The following is a 17828-nucleotide window of genomic DNA, read 5'->3' as shown; positions in this document are numbered from 1 at the left end:
ATGTTCTAGATTACTACCAGAAAACCTTATCGCTTAAATTTTTTTACGTTGAAAATGAACATGAACGAATACCTTATTCAAATAGAATTAATACAAAATATTAATAACCGATATTAACAATATACTATAAAGTAAAACCAACCTAATAGTTAAAACCTTACTAACCACAAAGAACATAAGACTAGGTTCAAAAAATGTGATAATAACGCAGCCAACTATACTAGTAAGAGCCTGATACTTTGGTGAATGAAAGAGGATAAAAACGTCATATTAACTTAACCAAAACATAATTCATACTCCCATTTATAAGTCATAAGTCCCCAATTAAAATAAAAGAAACAAGGAAAATACAAGAAAGCTAACATAACCCAATTTAAGAAATAAAACAACGAAATTTGTGTCAGTTGGTTTTATAAATTTTGTGTTATTACGTTTTAAAATAGACCTAAAAATACTGAATATAAAATTTTTTTTTAATTAAAACAAAAATTACATGAAATTGGTAACAATAAACTAAAATAATTATAAATTATGTTTTCGTAAAACTATAATTTTTTTTACTTATTTTTTTATAAAAATTCTAATTTTTTAACTATAAATTTTATAGAAAAAACAGGAAATATAAGAAAAAATACAAATTTTGATAAATTATTTTTGGAGCTTAAAACCCTGCACAAATTCGGAGCAAACATCAATTACATTCCTAAACTCACCAAGCTCTATGTCTCAAGTTTAATGACGGACAGATTCGACACCGCTATGGAAATCATTACCGAAATGATGTCACTGATTCAAAACCACACTCAATTGGACGCAGAACAAATTAAATCATTCGCTAATACTCTCTATGATAAAGAGAAATATCTGGAAGGAATTTTGTTTAGTGGAGTATCAGCAAATATGTTGATGGATGAAGAAGGGAATCCGAACGAAATTGTTCGAATTTTAGGTTCAAGTTTATTTGGAATAAGTTTGTGTGGTGATAAACTTAAGGAAAAGGAAAACAAGAAGAATATAATTCAACGTCACGTGGCTCCACTCATGCAGAAAATAAAAACTTTAGTTATTAACAACAAACATCTTAACGTCATCAACAAAGCTGATTGTTTACATTCGATCGGGTTTAACGAAAACTTAGTGGAAATCGATGATGCGCTACAAACCTACGAAACTGGGTTAAATTTGATGGATAACGAGTTTGAATCAAATGCGAACAAACACGAAATTTACGGCCATCTTTTACGCGACATTGGTAACTATTATAAAATTAAATCACAATACTCGGAAGCAGAAGAAAATTATCTTCAAGCAATCAAAGCTTACGAAAAAACTGAGGATGTGGACGACGAAAAAAGAAAACGGTTGATTAGTTTTTGTAATTCTGAGTTGTCTGAGATCAACGAACGACTTCAATTTTCATTTAAGAAGTAAACTAAATTCAAGTTTAAAGTTAACACCGAACCCCATTTAAGTTGTGCTAACCATTGTTCTAACAATCACCATTCTGAGTTTTCTATGACATCATATTGAGCGTTGTATTTGTTTTAACGCTACCCACTTAATACTGGTTAAACATTAACATGTTGTACCAATATTGGTTCCTATACAGGTTTAAGATATAAACTCTTGTTTAGGAACAAAATTGTAATCCTGTGTTTGGCGTTTTCTTTAATTTCTGTGCATGATTTATCAACCATTAGTAGTTAGTATATAAATGTATTTAACCAAATTGTCTTAATTACTAACGGCCACTTTGTAATTTATATGATCCTAGCTGTATTGTAACCAAAGGTGGGCACCAAATCGTTAATGCGTTAAACGTTAAATAACAAAGTTGAATTTTTTGTTAAAAGTTAACTTTTAAGTTAATTTTAAAAATCGTTATCGGACCTGTTAACTTTCGTTAAATTGTACTTCCGTTAAATTAAGCCCGTTAACTCAATGTTTTACAAGTAAATCCATGGTAATATAAGGAATATATATGTTTAATATCACCGTTTATCGGGTTTAAACGTTGCAATTTTTAAACGATGTAAGTAATTACTATCCGGCCACTGTTATTTGGGCATTAGGCCTATGCCAGTTTTAAAAACTTCTTCTAAACCATTTTCGTCTAGTTAAAACATCGATTAAAAAAAAAACTATTTTTTTTATAAAAAAGGTAATTTCTTTGTTTGTTTTAATTAAATTTTAACGTTAACGTTCAACGATAACTTCCGTTACATTTGGTTTAATTTAACGAAAAAACGTTAGCGAAGTTACTGTTATGTGTAACGAATAACCATTTAACGAAGTTGCTTTTCGATTAACTGTGCCCACCTATGATTGTAACTTGATTAGATCTAAATTATTACCACGTGGCCACCTTGTAATTTATGTGATCCTAGCTGTATTGTAACTTGATTAGTTGTAAATTATTACCATGTGGCCACTTTGTAATTTGTGTGATCCTAGCTGTATTGTAACTTGATTAGTTGTAAATTATTACCATGTGGCCACTTTGTAATTTGTGTGATCCTAGCTGTATTGTAACTTGATTAGTTGTAAATTATTACCATGTGGCCACTTTGTAATTTGTATGATCCTAGCTGTATTGTAAACTTGCTTAGTTGTAAATTATTACCATGTGGCCACTTTGTAATTTGTATGATCCTAGCTGTATTGTAAACTTGCTTAGTTGTAAATTATTACCATGTGGCCACTTTGTAATTTATGTGATCCTAGCTGTATTGTAACTTGATTAGTTGTAAATTATTACCACGTGGCCACTTTGTAATTTATGTGATCCTAGCTGTATTGTAACTCGATTAGTTGTAAATTATTACCACATGGCCACTTTGTAATTTATGTGATCCTAGCTGTATTGTAACTTGATTAGTTGTAAATTATTACCATGTTGCCACTTTGTAATTTGTGTGATCCTAGCTGTATTGTAACTTGATTAGTTGTAAATTATTACCATGTGGCCACTTTGTAATTTATGTGATCCTAGCTGTATTGTAACTTGATTAGTTGTAAATTATTACCATGTGGCCACTTTGTAATTTATGTGATCCTAGCTGTATTGTAACTTGATTAGTTAGAAATTATTACTACGTGGCCACTTTGTAATTTATGTGATCCTAGCTGTATTGTAACTTGATTAGTTGTAAATTATTACTATGTGGCCACTTTGTAATTTATGTGATCCTAGCTGTATTGTAACTTGATTAGTTGTAAATTATTACTACATGGCTACTTAGTAATTTTTGTGATCCTAGCTGTATTGTAACTTGATTAGTTGTAAATTATTACCATGTGGCCACTTTGTAATTTATATGATCCTAGCTGTATTGTAAAGTAGTTAAGCAAATAAAATGTAGCGAGTGAAGAATGATCTGATTTTATCAAAATTGAAATAGAAAGTGTAGGTTTAAGGTGACTTTTAAACAACTTGCAACTTGCTTTAAACTTTTAGTTTTGTCAAATTGTTTGTTTTACATGATACAAAATATAATACTTAAAAAAAATTTTATAAATCCAAAACTCTTGACTTAGTGTAAAATAAAATGTCAAATTAATTTAAAAAAATATCAAAATATAATCCAACGAGTTCCGTTTCACTTTAAAATATGAAATTAACGTTCCACCTCTCAATAGGTAAAATACACAGTAACCCAATAACTGTAAGTATAACTACATTTAATGCATTTTGAAGTACCCTATATTTAAATATCACATTTTTTTATCCCTTTAATAGAAATAGAACAAGAATATTCGTCGTGTTTTTAAATAAACAACAAATTTATTGGTTGTATCACTTTGTAAAGAAGTATAAATAAGCGTATATAACTATATTGTAAAATTTCAATCGTTTTATTAAGTCAAATCGCTCTGTTTTACGAAATTTTGTATGCCTTTAATTTCATTAACTTATTAATATCTACTGACAACAAGCGGCATACGTTCAGGGTGCGTTTAAAGTTTTATTAGTAAGTTATTAACGACATGCCCACCCCATTACGATTGAACAAATACAATGTTGGTAAGGTAAAAGTAAAAACGCATGATCAGCAAAAACCGCTCAACCAAAAAACTTAAAAACATGTGCAAAATATTTCAAAACTTTACAACTTTAAAAGCTAGCCGGCGGTTATAATTAGTGCATCGGAATATGATATTTTTAAATGTGGTGTAATAGTTAAAATATTGATAAAACTTTGCGTTATTGAGATGCTATGATAAAATATTTCAACTTAAATTTAATAAGATTTTAGTTATTTGGTAATAGGATTTTAGTTTTTATTGTACAAAAATGCATCTATAAAGCAATGCAATATTTTGAAAATTATGCTAATGTAAAATTGATTCGGTGTTTCAGCGTTTGCTAAAAGAAACTTGTAAAAATTTTTTTTGCTTTCATAAGCATAAAATGTTATAATCTGGTTAACCATGTATATATTTGTTATTTCTTTAACTATTTTAAGACATATTTAGTAACAATATAGTTTAAGATAATATAATATTTAAAAATATCTAAAAGGAAAATTTGAAATACCCTACTAAAAATGTACTTAAAAAATAATTGTAAAAAAGGAAAATTTTAAGTATTCTGATAAAACACCCATATTTTTTATGATGGAGAATAACGAAATAACAGCAAAAGACGGCCGAAAATTTAAGTACAGAAGTCTAACTACAGAAGATCGAAGTGAAATGTTGAGGTTAATATTAGAATATTTTGTTTCGAGTGAACCGACTTTTTCGTCTACTTGGCCAGAAGAAAAGCACACTGATTTCCTAACCGATTATGTCGATGTAAGTGATGTTATGCTATTTCTTTTTGCTGTAAAAACTCGTATCCTGTAGCAAAAGTGCTACAACTTGAACCAGTATTAAGTTGTACAAAAATAGGATATTGTGAATTTATATATAAATGTACATAATGGAGGTTAATAGACGTATAGATATTTCTAATTTATAAAACATTAATCGAGCTGAAATTTTATCTATTTACAGAGCTATCTCGGTCAAAATGTAAGTATTGGTTTATACGAAAATGACCCAAAAAAACTGATAGCTGGAATGGTGAATTCAGTTTCAAATTTAAAATCCAACCCAGTCAGACCTGTAACCTCGCCAGGATCAGCAAATGTACAAAAGGTAGCAAAAATTTACTTTTATAAATCATCTTCTAACCGGGTTTGGTGACCATGCCATAACATACTTAAAATCTTTATGTAAACATTGATACTTTTGGCATGTTTTAAATCATTAAATTGATTTTGTCATTTTTCCCCGTCGCATTGTTGTAATACTAATTGTATATCGTATTTATTATTTACTTTTATCAATGCGCGAAAAACCCCAAAAAAATAAAAAGGTGATTATTTACATGCTTTAGTGACTAATTAAGACAGGGTCGGGGTAAGAAATGTTACTTAACGTTTAGGCTCTTAAGTCGGTCGTCCATCACCGAGGATTGCCGGCAGTGTGGTGTAGTGGTCAGAACACTCTTTTATCATACACAAGGTCCTGGGTTTGATTCCCAATGATCTCATGCTGTGGCGCCCTTGTAAGGCGTTATAAACGATATAAACTCCTGCTGAGCCAGAACTTAATCTGCAGTATAATTATCGGGCAATTACAATCTATAATATCCCAAACTACCACAGGCAACTCGAGACTGGTTCGGAGTAACTTATGTTACTCTATGTTTAGTTCGCACAGACTTTCCCACATCGAGAATAAAGATGTATACAAAAAAAAAATTGACAATTCTTACTACCTTGCTAAGCCAAAGAAATTCTACTAATTTTTTGGTATATTATCAACCTGGCGGTCTCGTCTAATCATTATAATGCTGATTAATTTTAAGTCTAACTAATTATTGTTAATATTTTAGATGCTCGGCAAAATGATGGACTACATTCCTCATACGATCATGGGCAACGATAAGTTTATGATGATCGAACTAAGTACGATCGAATATGAATATAGGAAGCTTGGACTAATGGGAGAGCTTCGAAAAAAGTATTTTCATTAAATATTTCTTTTTACTTTCATTTTATGAACCACAAAACTTAATATATTTAACTAGTGTAAAATTTAAATAGTTTTAGATATCTAATTATTGGTTTTAAAAAAAAAAAACATAATAAATGTTAATTAGCGGGAATCGAACACGGGCCCTAAAACCATAAAAAAATAATTTTAGGTGAATAAAAATTTAAAATAAATCCAGTAAACCAACAGTAGGAATTAAACTAAAGACCACAAAACTTAATATATTTAACTAGTGTAAAATTTAAATAGTTTAGCTATCTAATTATTGTTATTAAAAAAAAATTAAATGTGGCTAAGAGAACAAAATATTTAAAAAATTTTAATAAAATTTAAACAATTTTCTGAATAAAACAAATTTCTAAAGAATTTGAAAAACGATTTTATCCGAAAAGTTTTCTGTATAAGGATGATCAATCAAGCGTGTCCAGCGGGGTAGGAACTTTATCCAGTGCGCAATCAACCGTGTCTGATCTATCAAGCGTATCAGGTCACATGACCAGCCCAAAACCAACAACACAGTCACGTTTAAAAGGTAAACAATATTAAAGAGAAAGTTCAATGCCTACTCTGTAGCGCCCACCACCGGTCAGTTTTTTTGTTAATTTTTTATTTTATTTTAGATCAAAATCTTCAGCAAGTGAATTTGCAAACTCTATTTGACTTAGAAAGTAATAAATAAAATAATGTTAAATTTAACTTATTTTTAAACAATAAACAAATAAAACATTAGAAATCAGTTAACTTTAATTCATTTTTGTAATAAGCTGAATTTAAATCTGAAACTTTAGAACAGTTATGTTACTGATAATATTTCACATGTTAAAATATTAACAGAAAAGTCAATGAACCACTGGACCAATGGTGAATATGACAAGTCATTTTTGGAACTAAAAGCCCTGCACAAATTCGGTGCAAACATCAATTACATTCCTAAACTCACCAAGCTCTATGTCTCAAGTTTAATGACGGACAGATTCGATACCGCTATGGAAATCATTACCGAAATGACGTCACTGATCCAAAACCACACTCAATTGGATGCAGAACAAATTAACTCATTTGCTTTTACTCTCTATGATAAAGAGAAATATCTGGAAGGAATTTTGTTTTACGGAGTATTAGCAAATATGTTGATGGATGAAGAAAGAAATCCAAACAAAAATATTGGAATTTTAGATTTATGTTTATTTACAATAAGTTTGTGTGTTAATAGACTTAAAAAAATCATAATTCAACGTCACGTGGCTCCACTCATGCAGAGAATAAAAACTTTTGTTATTAACAACGAACATCTTGACGTCATCAACAAAGCTGAGTGTTTACATTCGATCGGGAGTTACGAAAACGAAATGGAAGTCAATGATGTTACAAACACTTAAAACTGGGTTGAAATTAATGGATAACGAGTTTGGATCAAATGCAAATAAATACCAAATTTACGGCCATCTTTCATGCTACATTGGTGATTTTTATGAAAGTAAATCACAATACTCGGAGGCAGAAGGAAATTATCTTCAAGCAATCAAAGCTTACGAGAAAACTGAGAATATAAACGTCATACGGAAAAAAGTGTGGATCCAAGATTGTAATTCTAAGGTGTCTGAGATCAACAAACAACTTCAATCTTTATCTAAGAAGTAAAATAAAATTTAAAACCAAAACCCAATTAACTTGAAACAGTCAACGGAATTTCCGCGTTTTATTTTTTTAAGATTCCGCCTCTCCTTTTTTCACTTTCCTTCAATTTCCGTTCCTTCATTTTCCGGTTCCTTCATTTTCCGTTCCTTCATTTTCCGGTTCCTTCATTTTCCGTTCCTTCATTTTCCGTTCCTTCATTTTCCGGTTCCTTCATTTTCCGGTTCCTTCATTTTCCGTTCCTTCAATTTCCGTTCCTTCATTTTCCATTCCCTCAAATTCCGCGTCCCCCTTAACACTGGTTAAACATTAACATGTTGTACCAATATTGGTTCCTATACAGGTTTAAGATATAAACTCTTGTTTAAGAACAAAATTGTAATCCTGTGTTTTGTGTTTTCTTTAATTTCTGTGCATGATTTATTAACCATTAGTAGTTTGTATATAAACGTATTTAACCAAATTGTCTTAATTGCTTATGCTTAATAAACAATATTATCAAAACATGTTATTAAGTTTAATTTTTTTTATAGGGCAATAAATTTAACTTAAATAAGCAAAAATAAATAAATAAATTATAAAAACCTGATCAGAATTCCAACAAGTTTCAGGTTTCCCATCGAGCAAATATTTCTTCCCGTATTGTTTTGTGTCCCTGTTTATAACACTGCTAACTTGGATCTTCACCGAGTCCTTCAACATCGACGTTTTTTCCAAGAACACAAAAACTAACGCCGCTGATGATTAGAATTGAACCAATAACTTGTCCTAAACAATTAAAACTTTGTTATAATTAGTTTAATAAACTAAAACATTGGAAAGCTAAAAAGACCAGCAGAGTGGTGTAGTGGTCAGAACACTTCCTACACTACATAAGGCAATGAATTTGACCCCCAATGCTTCTATGCTGTAGCGCTTGATTAAGGCGCTATTAACAACATGAACTCCTACTGAGCCTACACTTAATCATCAGCTTAATTATCAGGCAATTATAATCTATAATATCCCAAACAGCAAAAATCAAAATAAGACTGGGTAAAAAAAAGTCAACATAAGACTGGGACTGAATTCACCCTTTCCACATAGAGGATAAAAAAAATAAAAAACTATAAATTTTGTTTTAATTTACTTACTGGTTGTAATTCTTTCTCCAAGGCAATATCCAGATATTGTTGTGAACAAAAGAGTTGAAGAGTTGGTTAAAGGCACAGCAAGAGTTATATCTAAAACATAAAATAAAGTTTTAAATAAGGTTTCTAAAATGTAAATGCTTATAGCTTTTCAATTAAGTAAATATACCAAACAATTCTTTCTGTAGATTGTAAGTTAATACTGACCTGTTATAGATAGAGCAATATAATACAACACTGATCCAAACTGGTTAACAAGTAAAGGCAAACCACATCTCCAATTAAGAACTAAATACGAAAGTTTTCGGAAAATTTCTTTGTATTGTTTGTCCTCTTTTATTTGGTCAAACCCTTTGCTACCTTTCTTAATAAATGGGTTGGTTATTCCCCAACAAAAAGCAGCCAAAACTACGCAAAATATTGCTTGCCACAAAAACTTTTAGTTGCAATAAAGTAAAAATTGTTTGAAATTATCAAGTTACTATGCACACGTGCGCTGTTTGTATACAGCAACTACTTTAAATATGTTAAGTAATCACTTTGTTAACATTATAAATAAAAATGTCGTTTATCCCCGACAAAAATGACCAAAATTATTATTAATTTGACCAAATTATTATTATTATTATTTTTAATTTAAAAGTATTATAACTTTATAAACTTAAAACATGGGCTATAAAATATAACCATTATGTTTTAACATATATACACTACTTTATATGTAACCACAATTAAACAAAACTTTACTAATTTTAGGTTTAATCTATTTCTAAACATAAACCTTAATATTAAATTGGCATACAATAAAATATATTTATAACAACTTTTCTATAAACAAACCTGTTTATAAAACTACAGCACTTACTATTAAACTACAATCAACTAAACAACCTTTTAACATATGCTGAATACAAGGCCTAACTATAAATCTAATCAAGGAAAAAAACGTTAAACGTACAAACGTATTTTACTTCAAGCTTAAAAACGCCAAGCGAAAAATATGACGTCATTATATGGTATGTTAGTTAAGGTTAGGTTAAAAGTGAACGTTAAATATTAATTATTGGTATTTTATTTGGTTTTACCATTCGTGTAATAAAATACTATTGCAAACTTTAAAGGACGAAATGTCGTGTTAGAAACTCAGATCCGAATCGGAAATGATAATGTTTCGGGAATTCCCCGCTAGAACAAAACTTTGCGCGGCACGTGCTTGGAAACCTTTCATTTATTACCATGACGATTACATTCAGTAGGGTTGGTAATTAACAACAACACAAGGTTGCCATTCACAATAAAACAAGATGTTGCCACTTTATTTGAACAGTTAAAAGTTACACAGCGTAGAAAAGCGAGTAAAATAAAAAGTAGTGTTCAAAATATTAAATATTTAGTAAACTGACAATATTTTTATAGAATATAAGCTAAACATATTTATTTTATGGAGTTTTATAAAAGATATCAACAAAAGATTTAATATTTTCTTATGATACTTACAATTTTATAAATAACTTTTCCGCAGCTTAAAATTGGTCGTTAACAAAAACAAAATTGGTTTCAACAAAATAAAAAGGGCTAATCTTTGTAAAACGTAAGTTCAAAATAAAAATGATTAACTAATTTGTGCGTTAAAATAAAAGAAAAACTAAACAATATTAAATAAAGTATTTAAGTCATATTTTAATATTTATTGTCGTTGATTTTAGATCAGTGCAAATACATTTTTACTAATTAAATTTTAGGAATGATTTGCTTTTATTTGACATAGATTTAAAATTTAAACAAAATATTTGGCAATTTATCTTTACAAAAAAAGCATAACAACTCAGATCAACCACACAACAAAACCGTATAAGAAATAAATTTAATATCTTGCCAGTCTAACAATCATAATGGCAGAAGAAGCTGGTCAAATCGTAGCAGAGCAAATAGTTAATTCGTGTAGCGGAAAACTTTTGTTTATGGAATTTCAGTTGCATGGAGCTGCAGCTGAGAACATGGTTTATGTAGTGACTGGTACAGCTGCTGCAGTAGGAGTCGGTGCATTTGCTTACACTTTATATAAAAGTGAAGAGAAAGAACAATTTTGTAAGGATATGCTTAAAATTTTAGTAGCAGCTGCTGGTGGGGCTGCTTTTATTAACCGAGTGACGTCAGGATCTCTTTCTGTCCACGTCATAGCTAAGGATCATGAAACAATGGATCTTATTTTGGCTGACTATGCTTCAAAAAATATGCTAAAGAGATTAAACGATTACGTGGCCGAATATGCTTTAGATTTGGGAAAGTTTAATAAAGTTGAGCCTATGGGTGTTGAGGTTATTAAAACTGACGAAACCTACGAAGAAATGAAGTTGGAAGCTGATGAAAGATTAACTAGGATGTTGGCACAGCCAGATGACAAACAAGTTGATGTCGGTAAGTTTAATTTTAAAAATAAATTAAAATCGTGTAAAAAAGTTAATACACAATATTTACATTGTTTTTTTTGCGTTTTTTTAAAGAAGAACAAATGTCTAAAGAATTTGAAAAACGATTTTATTCGAAAAGTTTTTTACATGATGATGATCAATCAAGCGTGTCCAGCGGGATAGGATCTAGTGCGCAATCAACCGTGTCCGATCTATCAAGTCACGTGACCCGATCAAAACCAACAACACAGTCACGGTTAAAAGGTAAACAATATTAAAGAGAAAGTAATATACCACTGCTTACTCTGTAGCGCCCACCACCGGTCAGTTTTTTCTTATTTTTATTCAATTACAGATAAAAGTCTCCAGAAAGTGAACTTAAAAACTCTATTTGAATTAGAAGGTAATACGTAGAATAATGTTAAATTTATACAACTAATCGTTTACCAACAAGCAAATAAAACTTACATTTATGACAAAAATTATTTTACAACACTTATGTTACTGTTTTAATTTCATGTGTTAAAATATTGACAGAAAAGTCAGTGAACCACTGGACCAAGGGTGATTATGACAAGTCATTTTTGGAGCTAAAAACCCTGCACAAATTCGGAGCAAACATCAATTACATTCCTAAACTCACCAAGCTCTATGTCTCAAGTTTAATGACGGACAGATTCGATACCGCTATGGAAATCATTACCGAAATGACGTCACTGATCCAAAACCACACTCAATTGGACGCAAGACAAATTAACTCATTTGCTTTTACTCTCTATGATAAAGAGAAATATCTGGAAGAAATTTTGTTTAATGGAGTATCAGCAAATATGTTGATGGATGAAGAAAGAAATCCAAACAAAAATATTGGAATTTTAGATTCATGTTTACGTGGAATAATTTCGTGTGTTAATAGACTTACGAAAAACAAGAAGAATATAATTCAACGTCACGTGGCTCACTCTTGCAGAAAATAAAAACTTTAGTTATTAACAACAAACATCTTGACGTCATCAACAAAGTTGAGTGTTTACGCTCGATCGTGATAAACGAAAACGTTATAAAATTCGATGATGGGTTACAAACCTACAAAACTGGGTTGAATTTGATGGATAACGAGTTTGGATCAAATGCGAATAAATATGAAGTTTACGGCCATCTTTTACGCAACATTGGTGATTATTATAAAAGTAAATCACAATACTCCAAAGCAGAAGAAAATTATCTTCAAGCAATCAAAGCTTACGAGAAGATTGAGGATGTGGACGAAAGATCAAAAAAATGGTGGATCCAGGATTGTAATTCTAAGTTGTCTGAGATCAACAAACAACTTCAATCTTCATCTAAAAACTAAATTAAACTAAAAACTAAATTCAAAGTTCAAAGTTCACACTAAACACCCGTTAAAATTGTGCCAATGTTCACATAATAACCATTTTAATCTTCTTTTGCCACCATATTGCTTGCAAAACATTTATCTATCGTTCTAACGTCAAGTTTAAAGGGAAATCATTGTATACATGGCTCCAATTCACATTTGCAACTTGGCGAAATAAAAGTTTTTTTAACCGATATAAAACAATATTTTTTCACGGTTAACTATCGTAACCTTGTTTTATTATTGATGTCGTAGTAACTGACTATTAAACATGTACAATCGCTTCTCTGTTTACTTTAAAATATTAAATATTAACTACGTTTTACCACAAGGTGGGGTAGAGAGAACTTTTGTACACACAACGTGATATTACGATCTTGTTATTGTTGAATATTCCAAATAATTTTGAAGCTTGGTTTTTAAATAGTTTGTTTCACTAATTATTGTTAGTCTGCTGATTTTTTTTTGTTTACAATGTATTACATAACAAAGCATGAACTTGATTAAATTTGTAAAATATTATACGTGATTCGCTTGATTGTATAGTAAGCTAATTTGTTGTTAAATGCATTTACCCCATTATGTATTGTATGTTGATTAGTTGAAAGTTATTACCATGTGGCCACTTTGTAATTTGTGTGATCCTAGCTGTATTGTAAAGTAGTCAAAGCAAATAAAATGTAGCGAGTGAAGAATGGTTCCGTGATTTAACTGGTATGAGCGATTACTATGTTTGCTATGTAAACCTAATAAAAGTGATTAAATTTGATAAACTGAATAAAAAAATGTAAAGTTAATATCTTAAACTTAACGACACCTTATCCTTCTGCAATAAATTGGTTTATTAGCCATATTTGTTTATTACTGAAAAATTAAAAAATCTTTGACATCAATTAAATTTACTAGTAACCTTTTTCCCAATTCAAAAAATTTAAATTATTAAGATACTAGCCTAAAACAACAAAAAATACCCTATTTCCTAATATTAAGCATACAGATATAAAAAAATCTAAAGTCAAACTTATGATATAATATATCTTATGTATTATTCTTATAAAGTATATAAAACTTAAAATTGTAAACGTGATATGTACAAAAGGTAAACAAGAAAATATGTACTAAGACGACAAAAAATGCTGAACGTTCATTCTGGGCTGTTAGCTGTTTGCTTTTCAGTTGATAAATGCAGAACTAAACATTATTTATAACATTATTTATAAGTAGTTTAACATAGAGCCTAAACCTACGAAAGGTGTACAACTAGGGTAAATATTTGTTGGCAGTTTAGGCTGTCATCATTAAACGTTTAGTTAACTTAGCAATAAATTAACGTTAATAAGGAAAACATAAAGGTTAAAGATTTGATATTGTCGATCTTAAGCTTATTAAACTCTTATTACTATCTGCGAACTTTGGCGTAAATCGTTTTATAAATACCAAAAGTTAAAGGTTACCATTTACAATAAAGCAAGGCGGCGTTATTTTAATCAGGCAAACTTTATATACAAAGTGTAGGGAATCAAGTAAAAAAAATAGAGGTCAGAATATCAAATGTTTTAGTAAACTAGTTATAATTTTATTTTTTAGCAAAACTTGGGTGTTTTGTATATTTTTAGTATGTAACTAAAACCGCCTGCTTGCAAGTCTCTTGACAGCTAAAAAGAAATAATTTTACTTTAAGATATAGCAATACAGATAAAACCTAATTCTACTTAGTTTATTTATGACAACACTTAAAACTTTTTAAAGTAACTTTAATTTTAAAATATTTCTAAACGTTGTGTAATTTGATTGTAGTGTTATAATCTACTAAACTGATAACAGATAAACAAAGTTTAAAAGTAAGATTGCCGACTGACTACACAACTTATGATGAAATTTAAAACATAATCTTACAACAACATAAACGTTTATATAAAACCAGGTTGTATGACCCTGAGCCCCATGTCTAAATTAGCCAAAAAATATTAAGTAAATTAAATTAAATTATATATATAACTGTTTTACAAAATAAACTTATATTTCAATTCATGTTTTTTAGAAAGTTTAAGTTAATTTCTATTTTGAACATTATTAAACGATTCCAGCAAAGAAAGTTCATCACGTGATTCTAATAAAACGTCACAAAACTCTGAAGTTGCTTTAGCGTCTACACCCACGGCAACAAACGTTCTCTCAACTCGTAGAACTCTAACTACTGCTTTACAAAGTACACAACACCAAAGTCAAACTACTACAAGCTTTGCAACACAACATTCTACTGCAGAAATTTTAACTACCACACAGTCTAGCCAAACACAGCGATCTACTGAAGGGACTTCAACTACCACACAGTCTGGCCAAACACAGCGATCTACTGAAGGGACTTCAACTACCACACAGTCTGGCCAAACACAGCAAACTACTGAAGAAACTCCAACTACAGCCAAGTCCAGTGAACAAACACAGCAGTCTAGCACATCAGCCAGTGCAGTTTCCAAGATGCAACAGGAGGATTATGCTGATTTCAAAAGTACAATTCCATTTCTTGAATTTAACTTAAAAGGAGAAACTGCGAAGAAATTGGCTGTGTTGGTGACCGGTACAGCATGTGTAGCTGTCTCAGTTGGAGTAGGTGTAGGAGGATATGTTATGCTAACGGTTCCAGACAAAGCGGGGCTTTTAATCGGTGTGATTTCAGCAATATTTGGCACGAAAGCTGTTAAGGCATTTGCAAACCGAGTAGGACAAGGATCCCTTTCAATTCAAATCATCGCCGAAAATGAAGAGGAATCAGACAAGTTGATTCGTGATTACAGTTCCAATGCAATGCTGAACCGATTGAACGACTTTCTTGCCACATATCCTGAAGAATATGACTTAGGTAGGTTCGATTTGATTTCCTTGAAAAATTTTGAGTTAATGGAAACCGACGAAAGTTACGAAAACATGAAAAAAGATGGAGACGCAAGAATTGAACGCATTCTAGAAGAGGTCAGTTAAGTTGACTGTAACATTGTTAATTTAAAGCTTTTTACTAATACTCTATATTTATATGATCAGTATGAAAAATTACTGCTTAAATAATATGATGTACGTTTTCTTAATAAATTTTATGTTTATTTTTCTACAGATCAGAGCACCCAAGAAAATCGGTAAGCAAATTTAAGTTTGTTTTTGTAAAGTGTGTAAAACAAAAGATGCCTTCCCGTCTTACAGAAGTTGATAGTGTACAACGCCAGATCTTACGACAACGAAAAATGTTCTCTTATCTAGATGACCAGCAAAGTGTATCAAGTGGTTATGTGAGCATGGCACCAAGTCTGTTTAAGGATGACCAAATAACCATGATCAGTGAAACTGGGACTAGTGCGCCATCTAGCGAACCGCCTCCACCTAAACGAGCCAAACTGACAAAACAAAAGTTTTCAGAATTGGACAAACATAAAGGTTAGGCTTATGGCAATATGTTAACAATGAGTAAGTTTTCTGTTAAATAACAAATAAATATTTTTTAGACCTTATGAGGGATGAACAAGATTTAGTCAAACTATTTAAAGCAGAAGGTAAATATTGTTGGTGTCACGTTTTAAAAGTAAATGGTAGGATCTTTTGTTAATTTAAATGTTCTAGATCCCTACCAGAAAACCTTATCGCTTATATTTTTTTACGTTGAAAATGAACATGAACGAATACCTTATTCAAATAGAATTAAAACAAAATATTAATAACCGATATTAACAATATACTATAAAGTAAAACCAACCTAATAGTTAAAACATCAACCAACCACAAAGAACATAATACTAAGTTCAAAAAATGTGATAATAACGAAACCAACTATACTAGAAAGAGCCTTATACTTTGGTGAATGAAAGAGGATAAAAACGTCATATTAACTTAACCAAAACATAATTCATACTCCCATTTATGAGTCATAAGTCTCCAATTATAATAAAAAAAAGGAAAATACAAATAAGCTAACATAACCCAATTTAAGAAATAAAACTACAAAATTTGTGTCATGATTTCCCCATTTAAAGAAATTTACACAAGTTAATTCCGAAAAAACAACACAAATTAGTATAAACACAACAATACAATTAATAAATTCGACTTATGTAATCCGCCCCAACATTAGCAGAACCCTTTATATACTCGTACTTAATACGATAATTTTGTAAAACATTGGCCATCGCACAACACGGTCATTTATAAATTTAGAATGTTCTATATGAACCAAGGGCTGGTGGTCCAACTGGAGGGTAAATTCTACCCCATACAAATAATTTTTAAACTTTTAATAACCCAAATCACGGCCAAACATTCTCGTTCAATCGTGGAAAATGTTAAACTAATCATGAACTTGAAGTAAACCGCACCGACACCTACGTTGGACGCGTCAGTACGCAATACGAACGGTTTTGTAATGTCAGGTAGTCTTAGTATCGGCTTACACATTAAACTTTGCTTTAGGAAGTTAAACGCCAAATTTTGCAGTTTTTTCCACTCCACAATATTTGGTTGATCTTTTTTGTCAACTCGGTTAACGGTGCGACTATTGCCGCGAAATTCGGTATAAAATTACGGTAGTAACCAGTCAGTCCCAAAAATCCCCGCACATTCTTTGTTGTCGCTGGCCGTTCCGCTTCTTTCACCTTGCAAACTTTTTCTTCCTGGAGTCCAAAAAATACTGTCTGGATACTGTGCCCCAACTCGATGCTATTAGCCCCAATAACGCACTTTGACGGTTCCGCCGTTACGTTGCCTTGACGCAATCGCTAAAATAGTTGCTCTAACGCCTTAACGTGTTCTTCCAAAGTTTCTGTGTGGACGATTAAGTCGACAATGTAACTACGTTTACCAATCCGATTAACAGTTGTCTCATACCTCGAACAAAGTTTGCTCCCGAATTTACCATCCCAAATGACATTTTAAGAAATTCATAGGCGCCATCAGGCGTAACAAACGCTGTTTTGTAAACGTCATTTTTGTGCGCCTGCACCTGCCAGTAACCCTTAGTTAAGTCCAATTTCGTGAAATATACATCTCCCGATAATTTACGAAATATTTTCTTTGCTGTCACCATACGTTCAGGATTAAACACAGTCAGTCACAAATTCGATTTGTACCGTCTTTTTTTTACAATTACCACCGGCGAAGCAAATGGCGATTTGGATCTTTTAATTACACCCATCTTAAGCATTTCGTCGATTTCGTTCTTTAATTCACCTCGTATCCCATATGATA

At 30.9% G+C, this 17828-nt stretch overlaps 3 protein-coding genes across 8 annotated transcripts; 2 read left to right on the top strand and 1 right to left on the bottom strand.

Annotated features, from left to right (window-relative positions):
- Positions 1 to 4378: 4378 nt before the first annotated feature.
- On the top strand, positions 4379 to 7436 carry LOC145751050 (uncharacterized). 6 transcript variants are annotated; one of them, XR_014283704.1, is made up of 5 exons: positions 4379 to 4797; positions 4999 to 5142; positions 5885 to 6012; positions 6451 to 6577; positions 6666 to 7016. XR_014283704.1 is itself a non-coding variant. In XM_082567128.1 (4 exons), the coding sequence occupies exons 1-4, from the start codon at positions 4615 to 4617 to the stop codon at positions 6479 to 6481; spliced, it is 486 nt and encodes a 161-aa protein (XP_082423254.1). In that variant the 5' UTR covers positions 4379 to 4614; the 3' UTR covers positions 6482 to 6644. The 6 variants fall into 6 exon arrangements, 4 of the variants coding, with proteins under 4 accessions (XP_082423254.1, XP_082423250.1, XP_082423253.1 ...); XR_014283705.1 differs by having other exon boundaries at positions 6410 to 6577; XM_082567128.1 differs by lacking the exon at positions 6666 to 7016 and having other exon boundaries at positions 6451 to 6644.
- On the bottom strand, positions 6680 to 9820 carry LOC145750970 (transmembrane protein 234 homolog). The gene is made up of 5 exons (XM_082567040.1): positions 9782 to 9820; positions 9018 to 9246; positions 8814 to 8903; positions 8266 to 8448; positions 6680 to 7978 (listed from the first exon to the last, which is right to left on the bottom strand). Exons 1-4 carry the CDS (start codon positions 9818 to 9820, stop codon positions 8351 to 8353), a joined length of 456 nt encoding a protein of 151 aa, XP_082423166.1. The 3' UTR covers positions 6680 to 7978; positions 8266 to 8350.
- A 1081-nt stretch (positions 9821 to 10901) lies between these two features.
- On the top strand, positions 10902 to 12313 carry LOC145751069 (uncharacterized). Its single transcript, XM_082567150.1, has 4 exons — positions 10902 to 11228; positions 11315 to 11485; positions 11577 to 11624; positions 11759 to 12313. The coding sequence occupies exons 1-4, from the start codon at positions 10907 to 10909 to the stop codon at positions 12196 to 12198; spliced, it is 981 nt and encodes a 326-aa protein (XP_082423276.1). The 5' UTR covers positions 10902 to 10906; the 3' UTR covers positions 12199 to 12313.
- Positions 12314 to 17828: the final 5515 nt, after the last annotated feature.

Source organism: Corella eumyota, chromosome 4 (assembly GCF_963082875.1).
Source record: "Corella eumyota chromosome 4, kaCorEumy4.1, whole genome shotgun sequence".
NCBI classification, from domain to species: Eukaryota; Metazoa; Chordata; class Ascidiacea; order Phlebobranchia; family Corellidae; genus Corella; species Corella eumyota.
Note: the sequence above shows the minus strand (reverse complement) of the source record. Positions and strands in the feature narration are given on the sequence as shown.

What these genes read in the sequence shown, in the direction of transcription:
- LOC145750970 (XM_082567040.1), bottom strand. Translation starts at nt 9,820, where the DNA reads ATGACGTCATATTTTTCGCTTGGCGTTTTTAAGCTTGAA. An exon ending in TTGGCGTTTTTAAGCTTGAA is followed by an intron (nt 9,247 to 9,781) that starts GTAAAATACGTT and finishes TGCAACTAAAAG; the next exon opens with TTTTTGTGGCAAGCAATATT. An exon ending in TATTGCTCTATCTATAACAG is followed by an intron (nt 8,904 to 9,017) that starts GTCAGTATTAAC and finishes TTTATGTTTTAG; the next exon opens with ATATAACTCTTGCTGTGCCT.
- LOC145751050 (XM_082567124.1), top strand. Translation starts at nt 6,538, where the DNA reads ATGACCAGCCCAAAACCAACAACACAGTCACGTTTAAAAG. An exon ending in AACACAGTCACGTTTAAAAG is followed by an intron (nt 6,578 to 6,665) that starts GTAAACAATATT and finishes ATTTTATTTTAG; the next exon opens with ATCAAAATCTTCAGCAAGTG. An exon ending in AACTCTATTTGACTTAGAAA is followed by an intron (nt 6,714 to 6,879) that starts GTAATAAATAAA and finishes AAATATTAACAG; the next exon opens with AAAAGTCAATGAACCACTGG.
- LOC145751069 (XM_082567150.1), top strand. Translation starts at nt 10,907, where the DNA reads ATGCTTAAAATTTTAGTAGCAGCTGCTGGTGGGGCTGCTTTTATTAAC. An exon ending in AACACAGTCACGGTTAAAAG is followed by an intron (nt 11,486 to 11,576) that starts GTAAACAATATT and finishes ATTCAATTACAG; the next exon opens with ATAAAAGTCTCCAGAAAGTG. An exon ending in AACTCTATTTGAATTAGAAG is followed by an intron (nt 11,625 to 11,758) that starts GTAATACGTAGA and finishes AAATATTGACAG; the next exon opens with AAAAGTCAGTGAACCACTGG.